Source organism: Ochotona princeps, chromosome 11 (genome assembly GCF_030435755.1).
Source record: "Ochotona princeps isolate mOchPri1 chromosome 11, mOchPri1.hap1, whole genome shotgun sequence".
NCBI classification, from domain to species: Eukaryota; Metazoa; Chordata; class Mammalia; order Lagomorpha; family Ochotonidae; genus Ochotona; species Ochotona princeps.
In genome coordinates, this window is record NC_080842.1 from 49208364 (window position 1) to 49230014 (window position 21651).

Consider the following 21651-nt stretch of genomic DNA (forward strand, 5'->3'; position numbering starts at 1 on the left):
GGTTCACTTTTTAGATATCTACCATTGCCCCAACCTGGATTAATAGCTCAGAGCTAGGAATCAATCCACATGTCTTTTGTGGGTGGCAGTCACCCAGTCCCTTGAGCTTAGGAGAAGGAAGTTGGAGTTAGTAGAGCTGGGTGTAGAGTTTCTGTGCTCTTGATGCAGTCATGCGTCTCAGATGGTGTTTAGGCCGTGTCCACCTCTTAATTATTTAAAAGTTGTGTGTGAGAGGTATTGAAATAGACTGTATTGATTTTAACTTCTCCATGTGTTTATGATAGCATAACTGATTATTCCATTTTTGTAACTGTAATTCTATTTTTGGAATTTTATAATTCCATAATTATTGCATTTTAGCAGATTAATGTACTACCTTGATGTTGGTATCCCAGGTGGGTGCTGGTTTTTGTCCCCACTGCTCCACTTCAGTTTAGCTCCCAGCAAATGAGAAAGCAGTGGAGAATGGTCCAAGTGTCTGGGCTCCTTCATTTATTTGGGAGACCTGGAAAAGGTGCCTGGCTTCTACCTGGTCCAACCCTGGCCTTTGTGGCAACTTGAGGGGATAACCAATAAATTCAAAACGACTCTCTCACCTTAACTTTATCTTTAAAATTAAAGTCTTTTAAAAAATTTATTCCCTGGGTGGCATTGTGGATTAATTTACCAGCTGCTATACTTTGAATCCTGCTCTCTGCTTATGGCCCGGAAAAACAGCACTGGGTGGCTGACATCCTTGGTCCTCTGCAATCATATGGGAAACTCGGGGGAAGTTCTTGGCTCCTGGCTTTGGACTGGCTTAGCTCCAGCCATTGCAACTATTTGGGAGGTGAACTGGCAAACGGGATCTCCCTCTCTCACTCTCTTCTCTCTATGTCTCTTCTTTTCTATGTAAATCCGCCTTGTATGTATGTGTATGTACACATATTCTGAAATAGTAAAAATAGGTAGGTACCCTGTCTTTACAGTTAGAAGCAAAACCTACATATTCTATAGCATATAGTAATTTTATTCCTATTCTGTTTAAAAGATACATTTATTTATTTTTTTTTTATTTATTTGAAATGCAGTGTTAGAGAAAAGAGAAGGGGAAGAATCTTTCATCAGCTGATTCATTCCCCCACAAATGTTTAGAATGGCTGGCCTGGACCTGGCTAGAATTCAGGAGTCAGGAGTTTCATCTTGGTATCCCATAACTGTGCATGGTCCTAATGACTTGGACCACCTTCTGCTGCTTTCCTGGGTGCATTGCAGGAAGTTGGTTTGGACATGGAGCAGCTGGGACTACGGCCAGAGCTCACGGCTTACTGGCATTTCAGGCAGTAGCCTAACATGTTGCACCATAACACCGGCCCCTATTGTATCACCTTTTAAAGTCTGAGACACTTAAGCAAATGACCTTCCTTTGAAGTTGACATTTTATTATGCTGAATTAACTCACTCATGGAATCTTTGTTGTATAGATGTAATTCATTTAAATATTTTTCTTTTTCTTTTTTTGAAAAAAAAAATTATGAAGATTTTACCTCTCAGATTCTGTGGTTGTAAAATACTTTGCAATAATATAACTGCTAGTTGTCAATAGGTAAAATTAAACAGTGAAAAATGCATTGTGATCATTTGTGAAGTCCTTCAGTTGAAATTTCATTTATATTTAGGATTGTTGTTTTTAAGTAGTAAGTTTAATTGATTTTTACACCTGGTTTTTTCTTATTTTTTAGTAATAGCCACAATAAGAAAGTACAAATGCATATGCTGGATTTGATGAGTTCTATCATCATGGAAGGTGATGGAGTTACTCAAGAATTATTGGACTCCATTCTCATTAACCTCATTCCAGCCCATAAGGTTTGTATAGTGTGCTGATATTAAAGATTAATACCTACATAGGACTACAAGTGAAATACTGTTTTTACCATGTGCAATCCCATGTAATTATTCATACTATCACTTTCCATACTATCATTAATACATTAGTGTTAGAAGATCTGTTTAACATTATACAACATTTTCCTCAGTTAAGTACTAATTTCTGGAAACCTAAAGATGTTTTGTATTTGCCACTTACAATTGATCTAGAATTTTTGAAGGTTGAGATACGGTCTTTTTGGTTTCTTCCTTGGTATCATAGATTTAGAAACTGAGTTTGGATTCCTTTTTAGATCCCATATTGTACCTTTTTTCATAGGTGTATTCAGAACACCATTTGGGCAGAAGCAGAACTGCAGGGTTGATATTAAGGAGAACAGGATGATTCAGAGCAAATCATTTCTCTTCACATCCTGTTTTTAATTTCTCTCTAACAAGTCCTAGAAAATGAGAGGACTTGGCTCATTACAAGCTCTTCTACTGCGCTTTCCTCAAAAGTTCCTTCAAAGTTGATAATTTGCCCCATGCCCTTTTCCTCAGTTGGTTCAATATCCTACTTTCAGATGTTAGTTGTCCAGTCATACTGTTTACAATAAATGACTTTCATGTATTCACTTGGCTCTCCAAGTGTTGTTAAGAAACAAACCTGTCACTGATAAAAGTTTTGAGTATATGGGAAAGGGGAGTGTATCTCAAGCAGAGTGAATTTTTTAGAAGTATAGGGCCTGGCATAATGGCTCAGTGGCTAAATCCTTACCTGTAATAGCCAGGATGCCAGGATCCCATATGAGTACCAGTTTATGTTCCGGCTGCTCCACTTCCCATCTAGCTCCCTGTTTGTGGCTGGGAAAGCAGTAGAGGTTAGCCCTAAGCCTTGGGACCCTGCACCCACCTGAGAGACCTGAAAGAAACTTTTGGCTCCTGGCTTTGGATTGGCTCAGCTGTGGCTGTTAGAGACATTTGGGGAGTGAACCAGTGGATGGGAGCTCTTTCTCTCTCCTTTTCTCAATACATCTGATTTGCCTTTCCAATAAAAATAAATTTTTAAAAATCAAAGTATTTGGAAGTATCAGTAATATATTTGGTATTTAGATTGTAGCTGTATGTACTTTATGAGTAATAAATATACCCTTTGTGTGACAAATAGAAGTATTGATTGAGAGTAATTTCTTTGCCCAATGGGATGAAAGCGTAGAGTAGGGTGCCATGATTAGTGGATCAAATATATACCATTTTTTAAAATTGTGTAATTACGGTAGTCTTCCCATAACTGTGGTTTCACTTTGCAGTTTCAGATGCCCCCAGTCAATCACATTGCAGTAGCGCTAATTTGAAAATTTCTGAAAATAGTTGTTAAGTTTAAAATTTCACATTATTCTGATATAGGGAACAAATCTTGTACTGCTCTACTCTGTCTCGCCCATGAATTAGCCCCCTTTTCTGTATATTCACACTGTATATGGCCACCCCTCAAGTTATCATTTAGTAGGCATCTTAGTTACCAGACTGACTATTGAGATTACAGTCTTTTGTTAAAAGTAACTCTTAATTTAATATATAAATCCCAAGATGCAGGAGTAGTTGTGCTAGTAATTCAGATAAAACAAAGTGGAAGTTTTAAAGTGTTTTCTTAAGTAAACAGGTAAAAAGTTCTTTGCTTCAGGAAAGAAAAGAATGCTGAGGAATAGGAAATACCATAGTGTAGCTTGAATCTCAAAATACAACAAAATCCTGGCCATCAGGAAACCGAGTGGAAAATGCTACCACTGACTTCAGCATAATAATACTGTATGCAGTTACCTTCAGTCCATATAAAAGATAGATGGAAAATGATTTTTGTCTTTCATTTATTTGGGTCCCATTCACATGATATCACGTACACATGAGTTTGTCACTGGCGATTCTAGTACACACCTTGTCCCCAACATTTCAGATGATGGATGCTGAACCATCTGTGTTTATTGCGATCTGTGGTTTCAGGTGTTTACTAGGATTTTAACCTACCCTTTCAAATTGAGAGACAGAGTTTCGTAGGCTTGTAGTGGAACACTATCATGTGTTTTTCGTTATGTTTTTAACTGCTTTCATTCTGCAACATCAGGGTTGTGTAGTTGCAGTGATGGCTATTACCTATGAAAGCTAAAATATTTGTCATAGTCCTTTATGGAGTTGATAGAACCCTTCTTATCTGGGTCAGTTTCAGGTTCAATAAGGAAATGGTAAGCATGTGGTTTAGATGTGTCTTTTCTTATAGGGTATGTGGAAGTACTTGTTAGTTCGCATTAACAGATAACTGACAGTCTGGTCACTTAGTGACTTCAGTATTAAAGGTCACCTTACTGGGAGACACTTAGTAAAACCTTGAATGGAACTGAGGGCATTTTATTTCGTATTTTGGTAGATTTGAAAACTATTACATTTTAATGATATGATACGAATTTATTTGTAACTTCACATGTTTTTGTTGATTTTCAGAACTTAAATAAACAGTCCTTTGACCTTGCAAAAGTTCTCTTGAAAAGAACAGTTCAGACTATTGAGGCATGCATTGCCAATGTAAGTATTTTTGTCTGCATTTTTGTAGTTGTGTAATTAATTCCTAATCTGTTGTACTAATTTATTAGACGTGTTCTGTATGTAATGCCTCATTAGGTTTCTGAAAAAAAAAAGTATCAAATTTTATGCAAAATGTTTCATTTTTGTTTTTGATATTGTCTGTAGTTTTTCAATCAAGTCTTGGTGCTGGGAAGATCATCAGTGAGTGATTTGTCAGAACATGTATTTGATCTGATTCAGGAACTTTTTGCTATAGACCCTCATCTATTATTATCTGTCATGCCGCAGCTTGAATTCAAACTGAAGGTAGGATTGACATTTTCAAACTGTTTAAGCATGAAAAGTATATCAGATAATATTTGTATAACTGTAAAAAATAAAATGAATTCAGTTTATTATATTTCATCAAATTTTTTTGTTACTTGAATAAAATTTTTTCTCATGCAGGTAAAATAATTTAATAGCAAAGTTATAAAGGTTCTCAAACACTGGTAAAAACAGTGGCAAATTTAATAGACAAGGAAATGGTATTATAATAGACATAATATTTTGTTAATAAGAGGCATTCATTGTTATGCAGCTAAATTTTTTAATTTTGAAAAATTTTACCCAGTTGCTTGTTGCCTACTAAATTATTTCAAGGTGGAGGCATTAAACATTTTTCTCCATCTGTTTCACAGTCTGAGTATATGAAGTCATATCTGTTTAATTCTTCAGTGCGATCATCAGTGAAGAATGATAAGCAGATTAGGATTCAGACTTTCTGATTTCCATTGTGGAGTTAATTTAAACTGAAGGAACCTGTTGTAAACAGTGGTTATGTACACCTGAATTCTTTTTTTTTTTTTAATATTTATTTTTTATTGGAAAGCCATCACTCCCTAAGTGGCCACAATGGCCGGATCTGAGCCAATCCGAAGCCCATCTGGAGCCTCCTCTGGGTCTCCCATGAGGGTGCAGGGTCCCAAGGCTTTAGTCTGTACCCAACTGCTTTCCCAGGCCACAAGCAAGGAACTGGATGGGAAGCAGGGCTGCCGGGATTAGAACCAGGGCACATATGGGATCCTGGCATGTTCAAGGTGAGGACTTACAGCTCCTATGCCACTGCCAGGCCCACCCCAATTTTTTTTTATAGGTTCTTGATGCAAAGATGACTCCAGCTCCAAAATAGGTTTCATTTGACATATTTTAAGTTTCATAATGAAATTTTCACTTGTTTTTGCTAACAGTTAATGAGTTAACTTCAGAAATAGAAAGAATTCAATTTTAAATTAAAGTGTCTATATTTTCTTTTTTTAAGAAAATTGGAAACTTAACTTGTTGGGCCCTTGTTTCCTGTATGACAACACAGTGGCTAGAATTTGTGTACTATTGGCTTCTTAAATTGGCTGTGAGCTTTCCAGCTTATTGTAATAGTCTGTTACTCCTTTATGTCGTCCCTGCTCTGCATTGATAGGGTCTCATTTTCTAAACAGGCTGTACAAGTAAATGAATGTGACTTATTTTCAAGAATGTCTTTTTTTTTTTTTTTTAATTTATTTAGTTATTTGAAAGGAGAGATAGAAAAAGAGATCCTCTAATTGCTGTTTGACTCCCAAATGACCATTAAGGCTAGACCTGGACCCTTTTGAGGCTGACAGCCAGTAGCCTCTTCCAGGACTTCTTCATAGGTGCAAGGGCCTCAGGAATTGAGCCATCTTTGGCTGCTTTTCCTAGGGCAATAGCAGGGAACTAGATCAGAAGTTGAGCAACCAACATGGACTCCAACCTGTGTCCATTTGGGATGCCAGCACCACAGGTGGAGTATTTCCCTATTGCACCATCACACTGTTTATCATCTTAGAATTTATATCATCATCTCTAGTTTGTTCCTTACTGCAATCCTACCTTTACTAATATACATTTTCTGGTTCTAAGTGAAGATTTAGATTAATATGTAGCATGTATATATATATATATATATATATATATATGTAAGTGTGTATATATGTAAGTGTGTATACATACACACATTCACATAACATGAATGATTAGGCTGTCCTTTTGACACTAGTATGTACTAAACAGCTAGTCTAGGAAATTGTCTTAGCTGTAATGATTTTCTACAGTTGTGTTTCTTAATTATAGTTACGTCCATTAATAGTTCAGAGTCCTCCCATCCAAAGACTAACCAGGCCCAACCCTGCTTAGCTTCGAGATCAGACAAGATTGGGCGCGTTCAGGGTGGCATGCCTGTCTTACCCACTTTCTGGTAGCCCTTGAACCTTTGTGCCCTAATTAACTGCGTAAAGATTGTCAAAAATAAAGAAATCAGAAAAAAAAATAGTTCAGAGTCCTTAGTCACAATCCTTTTAAAATAAAAGAAAAATGTTGGTTTCAAATTCACAGTGTATTTTGTGTTAGTGTTATTTTGTGTTACCTCATAATTTACAATATGTGTTCATGTGATTCTCAAATGAGTATTTAAGGGACAAGCCTTTGCTGCATTTAGCAAGAAATGTACCACAGTGATTGTTTAAGACGTTTACAGATACAAGGAGAGAGATTTAGAATTTATTCTTGAAATTTAAAAAATTAGGTTTTCACAGAAATTTCTTCTGGACTGTTCTTGCTAGGACTGTGCAAAAATTGCAACTAATGTAGCTTTTTAAATTTCTTTTAGAAACTCATTTGTAAATTGTTAATGTAGAGTGTCACTTTTTTCTTTGTGTAGTAAAATGTGTATTGTGATTGAGGTGGTGTATAGTTAGTGCATCATCTTCATGTGATCAGATTCATGTTGGCATGGATTTATATTACAGCTACATAACTCATTCATTTTTATGTTTGACAATTAATGGATAAGTAATTTTTTTTTAAATCATGCTAGTGGGGCCCAGCATGGTAGCCTAGTGGCTAAATCCTCATTTTGTGTTTGTTGGGATCCCATGTGGCCGCTGGTTTGTGTACTGGCTGCTGCACTTCCCATCCAGCTCCCTGTTTGTGGCTTAGAAAAGCAATAGAGGTTGGCCAAAGCCTTGGGACCCTGCTACCTGCATGGGAGACCCAGAAGAAGCTGCTGGCTCCTGGCTTCAGATCGGCTCAGCTCCAGCCGTTGCAGTCATTTGGGGAGTGAATCATTGGATGGAAGATTGCTTTCTGTCTCTTCTCTGTATATCTGCCTTTACAATAAAAACAAATTTTAAAAAAGTTAAGGAAATCATGCTAGTATTAATAGATAGAATGAGAAAATCTAAATAAGTTCTGATTTTCATCATTAAAGGTTGACAGGTTTTACTTTTTATGTCTGTTGATTTTATGACTAGTTTTTCTGCAAACCATTGTGCTTGAGAATTTAAACATTGATGGAGAAGGAATTAAATTCTCTGGTCTTTATCTTTCTTTGCATTGTCTGCTTTTGGGATAGATGGCGGTGTTTTAGACATAGATTGTATTTACAAACCAAAAGATTTTAGCATTGGGTTTTAGATATTGCCATTTATTTTTCTAGTGAATGTGTGATTGTTTTTTAGTTTTCAATTTTATTTATTTATTTTAGAGACATTAAGATACAACTCCAAACTATTGATCTCCATCAGTGGCCCAGATGGCCTAAGCTGAAGGTTGGAGACAAGACCTCAGTCCAAGTCAGTCAAACTCAATTTGAATAAAAAAGAAAAGACTGTTAACAAGAAAGACTAAGTTTTTGCTTTTTTTTATAGTGTTCAATTTGTATGACTCCATCTAAAGATTCCTGTTCAGATGTTAAGAATTAGTATTCCTTTATGTTCTTAATTAGTGTTTTGCAGTGTTGTATTCTCCAGTGTGTAGAATTTTGTTTGTGTTGGAACTTCTATTGCACAACACATTTCTTTTCTTTCTTTATATTTTTTTTTTTTTTTTTTTTAAAGAATCTCCCAACTGTTGATTTACTCCCCAAGTGGCAGCAGCAACCGGAATTTAGCTGATCGAAGCTGGGAGTCTGGAGCCCAGAGCCTCTTCCGGGTCTGCCACATGAGTGCAGGGTCCCAGGGCTTTGGGTCATCCTCTCCTTTCCCAGGCCACAGGCAGGGAGCTGGATGGGAAGCGGGCTGCTGGGATTAGAACCGGCGCCCATATGGGATGCCAGCATGCATGCAAGGCAAGCACTTTAGCCACTAGGCTACTGTGCTAGGCCCACACACATTTCTTTCTTTCTTTGTTTCTTTCTTTTTCTGATTTGTATTGGAAAAGCAGATTTACAGAGTGAAGGAGAGTCAGAGAGAGAGAGAGATCTTTTGTCTGCTGATTCATTCCTCAAGTAGTCGCAACAGCCAGAGCTGAGTCTGACGTCAGGAGATTCTTCTGAGTCTCCCCGAGGGGTATAAAGTCAAGGTTTTGGACCATCCTCCACTGCTTTCCCAGGCCACAGGCAGGGAGCTGGTTGGGAATTGGAGCAGCTGGGGCACCAACTGGCAGCATTGTGGGATCCTGGCACTTGCAGCCGAGGGTTAGCCAGTTAAGTATCGTGATGTCCCTAAAAGATGTTTCAAGATGTCATGGACAGTGTTAAGATTCGAATTAAATGTCTTTATGTTGCTATTACTTCTGCAAGTATGGAAATAAGCGGTGAAATTGATATACACAGTCGGGAGAGTTTGAAGTAAAAATGCAACATGAAATGAAATCATATCAGTTTCTTCATTTAAATGATAGTATGATAGAGTTCTGTTTTGTTCAGAAATGTCGATTTTGACTCATAAAAATTCATGATGTTTGCTGTAAATTGATGAATAAAGTTTGAGCTTCATTTTTTTGTCCCTTAGAGCAATGATGGGGAGGAACGATTAGCTGTTGTTCGACTTCTAGCTAAATTATTTGGTTCTAAAGATTCTGATTTGGCAACACAAAATCGTCCTCTTTGGCAGTGTTTTCTTGGACGGTAAGAGAGTGATATCTGATATATATTTGCTTTTTGCATTTTTATAAGCTGGTCAGTTGATTAAAACCATATCTATGAAAACTTTTAATTTTATTTGCATCCTTCTTGGGGAACAAACTGTGAAAAAAACTTAAATAAAGCTTACTATCTTTTCTGTGCCAATGTTGTCAGAATAAACAGATGGACATTATCTGAGTTTTTCCTTTTTAACCAAATAGGGCCAGTGCTGTGGCACAGTAGGAAAGCTGCTATATCCAATGTAGGCATTGGTTTGGGTCTAGACTGCTTCACACTGATCCAGCTTCCTGCTAGCAGGCCTGGGAAAGCTTGGAAGGTAGACCAAGTCTGTGGTCCCGTACACCTGTGTGGGAGAATTTGAAGAAATTCCTGGTTTCAGACTGCCCAGCTTCAGCTGTGTGTGCCATTGGTGGATAAACGGGCAATTGAAGAGCTCTGTTTTTGTCCTTTTTCGTACAAGTAAATAAGTTTTCATATAGATCATGAAACTGAAGATCTACTGGTGCAATTTTAAGAATTCCTGTCATCAGTCTAAAAATTCATCGATTTACAACTGTCTCAGGGCTGTCATTTATCTAGTTGCTTAAAATGCTTTTCACCAGTTTCATAAATTGTATGTTTCTGAAATGGAAAGTGTAATTTTCCTCAACATAAATGTGGTTTTTTTTCCTGAAGAAGTTGGAGTAATTGAGTTCTATTCAACTTGATGGTTAATTTGAAAAAAAAAATGTGTTAAAACTTTTGCTTGAAATGTAGATATTTTAGTGGTAATGCTCTGGGAACCTTTTGAAATTCAGCATTGTTTAATTCAACTAATTTGGAAAATGGCTTCAGTATTCTGCCATTGTAAGTTTATCATAAGTGTTAATACTGATCATCTTAGTTTTTGAAAAATCTCTTGACGGTGGCATAATGAGAGGTTAGCTTTTTAGAAGACCATTTTAAAGGTCTTAATAAGCATTGATTTTTTTTTAAGATTTATTTATTTTATTACAAAGTCAGATGTACAGAGAGGAGGAGAGACAGAGAGGAAGATCTTCCATCCGATGATTCACTCCTGATTCACTCCCCAAGTGAGCCGCAATGGTCGGTGCTGTGCCGGTCTGATGCCGGGAACCAGGAACTTCCTCCAGGTCTCCCACGCTGGTGCAGGGTCCCAAGGCTTTGGGCCATCCTTGACTGCTTTCCCAGGCCACAAGCAGGGAGCTGGATGGGAAGTGGAGCTGCCGGGATAAGAACTGGCGCCCACATGGGATCCCGGGGCGTTCAAGGCGGGGACTTTAGCTGTTAGTCTACGGCCCCTTCCCCCCCTTTTTTTTTTTAACACTTCTTATGGATTTTTTAGAGGTAGGTTTATTTTTCACTTGAAAGGCAGCTTTTACAGAAAAAAGGCAAAATAAAGAAAGTCTTGCATCCACTGGTCATTCCCCAAATGATCACAGCTGCCAGAGCATAGCTTTCCAGATTTCCCACATGGGTGCAAGTTTCTAAGGACTTGAAACATACTTGCTGCTTTCCCAGGCCTAAGGTGCAAGCTGGATCAGAAGTGGAGCAGCCAGCACTTGAAAGGGTAACTGACTGGGATGTCAGAGCCACAGTGTGGCAATTTAGGTTTGTTGCACCACTGTCCTGGCCCCAGCAATGAATTTATTTTCAAAGTTGTTGAGTTGCTTTTCAATTTGATGTTGCCCCTCTTAGCTTTATTATTTTTATCCTTATTATGTAATGTCTGCATATTCCATATTATGGAATGCTTGCTGTCTACTAGACTTTAAAGAACATTTGAATAAAAGTTGATCCTAAGCAGGTGAAAGTTTTGTAATGAGAGAGTATGACTCACACGTTTCTGCTTATTATTTATGGTTTGCCTTCTACCTCAAATTTCTCAGTGTCTCCCTTTTATAACATTTTTTTTTCAAATAGATTTTTTTGTGCTTTGAATTTTTATTTAAGTAGCATAATTTTAAGAGCTTATCGGGTCTACATGGTTAGTTTTGTGTTAAGTGTGAGATTAATGTTTTCTTCAGAAGAACTTAGCTGTTACAAGTTTCTTGTAAGTAATTTTTTAAAGTATTTATGTGTTATAGCTTACTTGAATATGATTACTTTGTCTTAGAATTAGTGATTACTATTTTTTTTCTATGTAGATTTAATGACATTCATGTTCCGGTGAGATTAGAAAGTGTGAAATTTGCCAGTCACTGTTTAATGAATCACCCAGATTTAGCAAAGGATCTCACAGGTAAGCTACCTGGTTTAGTATGAGTATGATGATCAGAAATTTTTATGTTTGTAACTTCTGGTTTTTTTTTTAAGATTTGTTTATTTTTATGGAAAAGGCAGAATTACAGAGAAAAACAGACAGAAATAGGTCTTCCATTCATTACTTCATTCCTCAGTTGGCTTGAATTGCCAGAACTGAGCCAATCTTAAGCTAGGAGCCTCCTGCGGGTCTCCCACGCGGGTGCACGGTCCCCAGGTTTTGAGCCATCCTCTGCTGCCTTCCCTGACCAGAAGCAGAGAGCTGGATGGGAAGTGGAGCAGCCGGAACATGAATCAGCACCAATATGGGATGTGGTGCCTGGAGGTATAAATTAACCAGTGAAGTAAATGTGCCGGTCCCTCCAACTTCTGGTTTTAAATAGGTTTTAATAGTTTTTTATGTTTGTATTCTTCAAGCAATATTTTACCTGAAATGTTCATTCTTTAATCTTGGAATTTTTTGGAAACTATTGAGGAATGATTTGGAATTCAGAAACAAATCTTTTTTTAGTTTTCATTTTAGAATTTTTTAAAATTTTACTTAGTTGAGTAGGGTACAAAGGGTCAAGGGTTACAGGGAAGTGGGTAATACCATTGTTTCCATAGTAATATCATTTTTTCCCCTGTATCTGGGATCAGGGGAGAGACAAAGGGAAAAGCCCCACCCAACCTCCCTCCCATCCTAGGTCCCGGTTGTGAGGCATGCTCCAAGGGTCTATCAAAACTATCAAAACTGCTAGTTCAACAGTTCTGAATTGCTGCCAGTCTCGCCATTCCAAGCACGATGAAATCTATTCAGAATCCATTGGCTGACATAGTCTCTTCATGGTTGCGGTTCTGAGATCAGCAGTTCAGTTGGAGGAATATCCAAAAAAACTTCATCTGAGGTGATCCCAGACCTGACAGAAACCAATCATACCCATGTGACTTAGTATTCTTATTTAACTAGTGATAAGTGAGAAAGTGATGATCTTGTGAATTGGACTAGAATGTGTCATTGTTCGTGTGAACCTAAAATCATCCTCTTGGGACTGTTGTTGCAGTGTTGTGGTTTAAGTAACTTTCTGTGACACCAGGATCCCAGAAAGGCACCAGTGAATCTTAGCTGTTCTATTTTCTGTCTGATTCCCTGATGATGCACCTGTGACAACAGCAGAAGGTGACAAACACCCACGTGGCATACTCCAAAGACAGTCCTGACTCTGGTTTGGTCTAGTCCTCACCCAGTATTGGCAGCCATCGTGGGAGTGAACTAGGAGATGGAAAACTGTCTTGTCTTCTGCATAATTCTGCCTCTGAAATAAAATTTATAAAGTGGGGTGGAGTTGTGCCAAGACTCAGCAGGCCAATCGTCCACCTATGTGGCACTAGCATGTGCACAGGTTTGTGTCCCAGCTGCTTCACTTCCCATCCAGCTCTGTGCTTGCTTTCTGGGCAAGCCATGGACAATGGCCCAAATCTTTGGGTTCTTCCAACCATGTGGGAGACCGGAAAGAAGCACTTGGCTCCCGGCTTTGGATTAGCGAAGCTTAGCTTTGCCACTGCAGCCAACTGGGGAGAGAACACGCATATGGAAGACCTTCTCTTGTATTACTTTTTCATTCTGTGAATCTGCTTTTCATTTAATAGTTAGAAAAATAAATCTTTTTTAAAGAAGAAGAAAAACTTTTAACAATTAAGTGACTTCTTTCAATATGGTGTTACTTACCAAGATACATCAGAAGTAACTTTTATTCTTTTATAATGAATATTTTCATTCAATGAAGCGTTTGTTGGAGCTTCTGGAGCATTCTGGGCCTTATTTATTTTTATTAAAGATTTATTTCTTTAGAAGATTTAGAGGGAAAGAGGGGATGGGGAAAGAAGGGAAAGAGGGAGGGGAACGGAAAGGTCTCTTCATCTGCTGTTTAACTTCCCAAATGTCTGAAGTAGCTGAAGCTAAGGCAGGCCCAAACCAGGAATCTGGGACTCCTAGTTCTGCCTTGGTTGGGCTCAGCCAGAACCCAACTAATATGCCATCATCCACAGCCTGAAATACGTTAGCAAGAAGCTAGATGGAGAGGGGAGAAGCTGGCACTTGGACTGCTCACTCTGTTATGGGTAGGATACAGATGTCCCAAGCAATAGGTGAAATGTCACAGTGCCAGCCCCTATTCTGCATTTTACATCATTCAATACGCAGGTGTATACTTTATCAGTTAACTTTTTATAAACAATTATTTTTTAAGATTTACTTGTTTTTATTGGAAAGTCAGATTTACAGAGAAAAGCAGTCCCTGAGAGGAAGATCTTCTATCCGCTGGCTTGCTCCCCAAGTGGCTGAAATGGCCTCAGTTGAGCTGAGCTGAAGCCAGGATCTTCTTTCCACCTGGGTACAGGATCTCAAGGCTTTGGGCTGTCCTCTACTGCTTTCCCAGGCCACAAGCAGGGAGCTAGGTGGGAAATAGAGCAGCCGGAATATGAACTGGTGCCCATATGGGATCCTGGGCGTACAAGGTGACGACTTTAGCCACTAGGATACCGCGCTGGGTCCAGCAATTTCTTTTAAGCCTTTACTTTTTGTAACTGAAATACCAAGCTATGTAGATTAAATAGTGTTTGATTTTTTTTGCGCTGAATAATACAAATTTTTAAAGAAAATATGTTTTTGTTTGAAAGGCAAAGTTATAAAAGAACAGGAGAGCCACAATAGTTGAAGCTGTGCCAATCTGAAACCAGGAGTCAGTAGATTCTTCCAGGTCTCCAACATGGGTGCAAGGCCCCATGACTTGGGCCATTGTCTGCTGCTTTCCCAGCTGTTTTAGCCAGGAGCTGAATCAGAAGTGAAACAGCTAGGTCTTCAGTTGGTGCCCAAATGGATTGAGGCGCCACAGTCCTGCCAGGATTATTTTGTAGAGCATGTTATTAAGATATGTTTATACAGTAATAAGTACAGTTTTGTGATTGAATACAGTTATGTTATAAATAAAATGACTTTAAATCATGCCACAATTGATAAACATTGTTTCAATATAAACAGAAGCTCAACAGGGGCTAGCATTGAGGTTCAACAGGTAATGGCATTGCTTGTCAAGCTGGCGTCCTGTTTGGGTGCTGGTTCATGTTCTGGCTGCTCTACTTTTATTTCCCCCAAAATAAACTTTTGAGCTCTAAATATTTTTCTCAAGAATCTGTTCTGTGCATACATTAACAGCTTTTTGCCTGGCATTTTCACAAAAAAGGAGACAAATCCTGCCTCAGGGTGTCACGTAGGGACTATTATTGCCTCAGGGGTACCATTCACTTTTATACCAAGACCTAAGTCTCACAGGGTCCCTTCATACCTCTTCTGGGAACTTAGGAAGGCCTACCCTGCTGTGATCTTTGCCTGCCAGGGCAGGGGAGCTTTACTTCAGCTTGTCACAGCCTTGCGTGTGGTGCTCTCCCTCTGTCTCTGTAATTCTTTCACAGGACTTTTGTGTGTGTGTGAGAGAGAAAAATGTTGGAAGTGGTAGCCTTTTCTGAAATTCTAAATCATGACAAGTTACACAGCTAACATTTATATTTTTATCTAACAGAATATTTAAAGGTTAGATCACATGACCCCGAAGAAGCTATTCGTCACGATGTCATTGTTACCATAATAACAGCTGCCAGAAGAGACCTCACGTTAGTAAATGATCAGTTGCTTGGCTTTGTACGAGAAAGGACACTGGATAAACGGGTAAACCCTGAGGAATTTTATTCTTTTGTTATTGTGTTTTAAGTGTTTGCTAAATAATATTGTCATATTCCGCTACATGTGAAGTCCTTCCTAAAAATCAACTGAATAACAATGCTACATAGATACTAACTTACATTCTTCCTCTATCAGTGAATACTTTGGAATTTGCAGATTTTGTTTCTTAGATGTGCGATTCTTTTGTGGTGTACCTGGAGTTTCAGAACTGCGGAGTCAGTGTTCAAGAATATGCTAGTTAAACATTCCTATGCATAATATTTTCAAGTACAATTGACTCATGTAACTTAGTTGAATATGTCTTTATTGAACTAAAAGTAAATTACGATTCTGAGAAAGTGATGTTTCCATATTCCTAGATTAAGGTAAACACCTTTTTTGTTTTATGTGTATGTGTTTTGTCTTTTGTGCGCTTTATTCCATTTGAAGCAGTTAGAAATGTGGAATACAAAGGGACATGAGAATGTTGAAATGGAATTTAAAAAGTTTTTGTTGGGGCCCGGCGGCATGGCCTAGTGGTTAAAGTCCTCGCCTTGAACGCCCCGGGATCCCATATGGGCGCCAGTTCTTATCCCGGCAGCTCCACTTCCCATCCAGCTCCCTGCTTGTGGCCTGGGAAAGCAGTCGAAGACGGCCCAAAGCTTTGGGACACTGCACCCTCGTGGGAGACCCAGAAGAGGTTTCTGGTCCCGGCTTCGGATTCGCACAGCACCGACCATTGTGGCTCACTTGGGGAGTGAATCATCGGACAGAAGATTTTCCTCTCTGTCTCTCCTCTCTGTATATCTGGCTTTGTAATAAAACAGACAAATCTTTAATAAAAAAAAATTTTAAAAAAGTTTTTGTTAAAAAATGAAATTCAACATTTATATAATATACATTTCATATGGAGGTATTGAATGTCCTTTTTATACATCGATTTCCAAATTGTTTTGCATCTAAGTATATTAAATTTTTAGTTTCATTTCCCAAGAACTTTTTTTAATGCTTCCTCATCAAAAAAATCATGTACAAGAGCCAGAGCCAGGCATGCAAAGTAGACTACACAGGCATCTACTGAGATCTGTAAAAGTTGCTTTTATGCAGCTGTCTTATTTGTGTTACTATTGAGAATTATCTAGCCTGTAGAAACATGTAATTTACTTACATTTTTCAAAGTTAAGGAAACAAGTTTTTTTGTTGTTGTTAAGATTTTATTTATTTTTATTGGAAAGTCAGTTTTACAGAGAGGAGGAAAGACAGAAAGATCATCCATCCGCTGATTCACTTCCCAAGAGTTTGCAACGGCTAGAGATACACCAGTCCAAAACCAGGAGCCCAGAGCTTCTTCCAGGTCTCCCATGAGGGTGCAGGTTTTAAATATAGTAACATTCGGGCCCGGCGGCGTGGCCTAGCTGCTAAAGTCCTCACCTTGAACGTGCAGGATCCCATATGGGCGCTGGTTCTAATCCCGGCAGCTCCACTTCCCATCCAGCTCCCTGCTTGTGGCCTGGGAAAGCAGTTGAGGACAGCCCAAAGCTTTGGGACACTGCACCCTCGTGGGAGACCCGGAAGAGGTTCCTGGTTCCTGGCATTGGATTGGCGCGTACCGGCCCGTTGCGGCTCACTTGGGGAGTGAAACATCGGATGGAAGATCTTTCCCTCTCTCCTCCTCTCTGTATATCTGGCTTTCCAATAATAATAAAATCTTCAATAAATAAATAAATAAATAAATAAATATAGTAACATTCTTCTTTTAAAATAGTTATAAGACCAATTTTGTAAAAACTATTTTATTTAAATTGTCAGTATTTCTAATTTTAAGGATTTTTCTTGTCCCCCCCAATGAGTACCTTTTTGTATTTTTCATATCTAAGATATTGCCATGTGTGTTATTTGCTTATTTTTGAAATATTTCCATTCTATCAGTATTTCATAATTTCTGCAAATATTGAGTAATCGTATCTCTGAAAAACTGCATATTTCTGTTCTTAAAGTACCTGCATGATTTTAGACTAATAAATTAGACGGCCACAGGCTGGTCCTTTGGACATTTGCGTTCTGTTACATGGGGTGTTTGAACCAAGATTAAACATACATTTTAGTGCACGCACATTTTTGGTTCATGGTAGAAAATGTCAAAAAAATATCTTTAAATGGATATTATGCGAATGAAATTTCATTCCATCTGCTAACTGCTAAAAATGAAGAAATGACAAAAATTGTGTAAGTATTCAAATATAAACAAAAATTGGTCCTCTCCTGTTTTTTTCGAGAAGTGCTTTTATTTTATCCTCGTTGTAGATTTCTGTGGTCAGCTGCTCTGTCCACCTTTCTCTTCTGCCTTTTTTCTCCCCATTGTAACATCTTCCACTAATTAGAACTTGGCTATATAAATCCTGAAGTGAAGGAAGTTCCTCTAAACTTTTGACTGAACTTTATTATTCTGAGTTAATTTAAAAAAAAAAAAACTATGTGCTAAGAATTCTAAGTGCCAAGGCTTTTATTTGTAAGTAATTTTACAAATTGCCTTTCATGTTTTAATCACTTATAATTGAATTAAATATTAAATTTTACTGTTGTTTCACTTTAGGAGTAATACAATGACTCACAGTATTTGCCTTAAAAATTTCAGAGTGTTCTGATTTCTAGACACAGAGTCACAAAATGTGTTAAGTCATTTGGTAAAGCCTCTTATGGACAGAAATACTATGCTTTAATTATTATTATTATTGTTATAATACATGCATGAGATTACATGTATTTACTACTAGTGAAACCGTGACCATTTTTGCAAATTGGTATGTAGTTTTGATCTCTTACTCCTTTAAAAAAGGTTATAAATGTTACACTTTCTAGTGGCGAGTGAGAAAAGAAGCTATGATGGGTCTGGCTCAGCTCTATAAGAAATACTGCCTACATGCTGAAGCAGGAAAGGAAGCAGCAGAAAAAGTCAGCTGGATCAAGGATAAACTTCTGCATATTTATTATCAGAACAGCATCGATGACAAGTGAGTCCAGTGGATCAGCAGAAAGGTTAAATCCACACTTGCCTTTACTGTATGAATAAAAAATAGAAATGTCCTTTTACGTTTAGCTATCCCATTTCCAGCATTTGTGCACATTATGTTCCAGTTACTGTATTGAAATTGAAAGATGGTATAATAATATTGAAAAAGGAATGGATGAGTTTTGGAATTGAATAGACCAGATACCACTTACTCTTTTATGTACATTAAATAATTAAGCTAATGAATATAAAACATCACGATACCTGGCAATACAATACTAGTCATTAATTCCTGGTTATCACTTTTCTCTTTTGCTGCTTTAGACTGCAATTAAGAATTGCTGAATTTTCCTTTTTTGAATGTGATAGTTCTGTATTGTGTTGCACAACCTCCTTTGCAATATTCTGTTGAAGTAGACTGTGTACTTGGACATCACCAGATGTGTAGCTCGTTGGTGACTGAAGAGGCTTTTATTTTCTTATTGTGGTGATGCAAGCTTAGTGTCAAGAATATTTCTGTATTGTTAGTAATTTCAGACTATGTAGAGAAGGATCAGCTGTGCCTGGGAATGTGAGGGCTAGACACCCTATTCTCCCCAGTTTACTGCTTAACGTGGCTGAAAGGAGCTGAAGTATAATCTGAAAATTAATTTCTCAGGAATCATAGCTATAAATACATTTTTATCTAAATTGGTGTATTTTTAAGTTGCTGAAGAATACTTGGAACAGCCTAATACGCTGTGTGTAGGAATAACATTTAATCCTTTAGAACAAATATTTTATGCTGGCAGATTATATACTAAAACTACAAATAGAAGCTGTATCTCTAATGTTAAAATCACTGTACTTGAAGTCTTCCCAGGGAGGAAATGATATGTGCTGTTTTCCATTGTAGCAGTGCCCATAGCTGTCATATTGGAATAATATCTTGGCATAAGAATGTTGAAATAGTCTGTTGCTTCTTGAAAATGGAATTCTTGTATTACTTGCATTTTTTTCCCCTTATTTCATAGACTGTTGGTAGAGAAAATCTTTGCTCAGTACCTTGTCCCTCATAACCTGGAAACAGAAGAGAGAATGAAATGCTTGTATTATCTGTATGCTAGTTTGGATCCAAATGCTGTGAAGTAAGTTTTTTGTAAATCTCTGAGTCATGTCTGAAAGATTGAATAAAATTAGGTAGTTTTTAGTATTAAAATTTTATGAGATTTAAAAACTCACATTTAGAGCATTTAACAGCAGTTAAATATTTATGGTGTTTTTGCTGATTTTTGAATTAATTATTCTGGTAAATGTCTTGAGCTATATTTTTTTTTCTTGACCTATATTTATAGCATTTATTTATTTGCTTGTATATTTATTGGAAAGGCTAATTTACACAGAGAAGTAGAGACAAAGAGAAAGATACTTTCTCCACTGGTTCACTCCCCAAATGGCCAGATCTTAGCCATTCAGGTGCTAGGAGCTTCTTCTGGGACTCCTACAAGGGTAGAGGGACCCAAGGTCCTAGGCCATCCACTACTGCTTTCCCAGATCATACTCAGGAAGCTGGAAGGGAGATGGAGCCACTGGGACACGAGCACCCATGTTGGATACAGGAAGAAGAATAGCTAATTGAGTCATTGCAATAGCCCCACATTTATTGCATGTAACAGCAAAAGTCAGGTACATAGCATGATACATAGCATGTATAATAAAAATATATGTAAACTCGTTGAAGAGGACATACATAAGCGATTTAATTTATCAAAAACACAGAGGATGGATAATAAACCTAATTAGAAGCAGACATCACAGGGACAGTTGTTTGGCACAGTGTTTATTTTATTTAAGACACTATTGTTACATACACAGTCCTGTCAGTGTTTCTAGGTGTGAAGTCCAGCTGTACTATTGTTTCCCACATCCTGCTGTTGCATAGCATGTTAGGTGATGTTTGCAGTAACTGAGTCTCTGGGAGTTATTGATTGAGCTCTCCCGTTCATGCCTGGCCCAGCATTGCTGGGTAGGGCATATAGGGAAGACTGATGGAAGACCATCTTTAAACAGGATGAACAGGTGAAGTGTAAAGTTAAATAATTTCTAGTATTGTTATGTAATGTTTTGCACTTTGATCTTTATTTACAGAGCTCTTAATGAAATGTGGAAGTGTCAGAACATGCTGCGGAGTCATGTGCGCGAACTACTAGATTTGCACAAGCAGCCTACAGTAGGTTCATGATTTGCTCAAATTCATAGCAGTATATTAATTTAATCAGGTTTTTTGTAGTTCTGTATAATGGATCAAGGAAGATATTTTGACAATTTTTAATGTCTGCTAAGCATAGTTTTTATAGTTGTCCAATCTGAATTTCTTTTCAGAATGAATCTAATGAACTCTCCTTTGACAAGCAAGGGAATGGTGTTTTGTAATATATCAAGATTTTAGATATCAAGATTTTAGACATTATTTATCAATTTTCAAAAAATTAGGCCTAGATCTCAAAGCTATTAATTTCTTTTCACTGCATGATTCTTGGTCTTTCACTGTAGAATGAATTTTCAAGTTATCAATGATACAGATCTGCCAATATCCAGTTAACCGAGAAATTGTACCAAAAGTTTTTTTTGCAAATACTGGAAAATTCTGTGTACTTACTAGAGTAGGTGGTCTCAATGTGGAAGCCTGAACACTAAAGAGCCCAGGGATACTGGAACAGTGTGGCAATCTTTTATTAATGACCAGATAGTAAAATTAGAAGTTCTTCTCTCTAGGTACTGTCAAGGATTCATTTCTGCTTTTGTGTAAAAAGTCATAGAAAATGTATAAATGAATAGGGGTGTGTGTTACTGTTAAAGTTTAACAAAACCACATTAAAACCCTAAACTATGGAGTCATAGCATAATTTCTGATCCAAAATATTCAGTTATTATAAGGAAAAAGAATGCGTTCAAGGGAAGTACTTTTTACAGAGAGAATAATTTGAGGATATGTGTAACAGGCGACAAAACACATTAATAGAATGCCATCCCCAAAGAAAAATTTTCTATTCATATTCTGTGCCATGTACTATTGTAATTTCATTCTTTTAACAAAATAATGTTCCTTCAAAAGTTTATGTAACTCTTCTAATTTTTAATATGTTCCTGCTAACACTTCCTTTCCTTCTATTTTCTATTTGTCTTAAATTAATAGTCGTTGCTACTCCACAGTTCTTTGCTGTCAACTTAAAATGTAAATGTGGTAAGCCATTTTCCTGTGGGTAGGTTGTGATGGATTAATTTCAATTATGAAAAATATGAAGTAATGAGTACTAATCTTTATTATGGAAAGTTATTGCTGCATATGACTGTTCCTTT

At 37.5% G+C, this 21651-nt stretch overlaps 1 protein-coding gene across 3 annotated transcripts in view; it reads left to right on the forward strand.

Annotated features, from left to right (window-relative positions):
• The window catches only part of PDS5A (PDS5 cohesin associated factor A), a 97250-nt gene that overhangs the window by 28702 nt on the left and 46897 nt on the right, over window positions 1-21651 (forward strand). For all 3 annotated transcript variants that reach the window (XR_009246305.1, XR_009246306.1, XM_012931430.3), the window contains exons 6-14: window positions 1722-1848; window positions 4345-4425; window positions 4591-4731; window positions 9210-9325; window positions 11491-11585; window positions 15163-15308; window positions 18162-18313; window positions 19326-19439; window positions 20440-20521. Coding sequence is in view for 1 of the 3 variants with exons in the window: in XM_012931430.3 (XP_012786884.1) it covers window positions 1722-1848; window positions 4345-4425; window positions 4591-4731; window positions 9210-9325; window positions 11491-11585; window positions 15163-15308; window positions 18162-18313; window positions 19326-19439; window positions 20440-20521 (1054 nt within the window). In the remaining 2 variants the exon portion in view is untranslated. The remainder of the gene's footprint in view (window positions 1-1721; window positions 1849-4344; window positions 4426-4590; window positions 4732-9209; window positions 9326-11490; window positions 11586-15162; window positions 15309-18161; window positions 18314-19325; window positions 19440-20439; window positions 20522-21651) is intronic.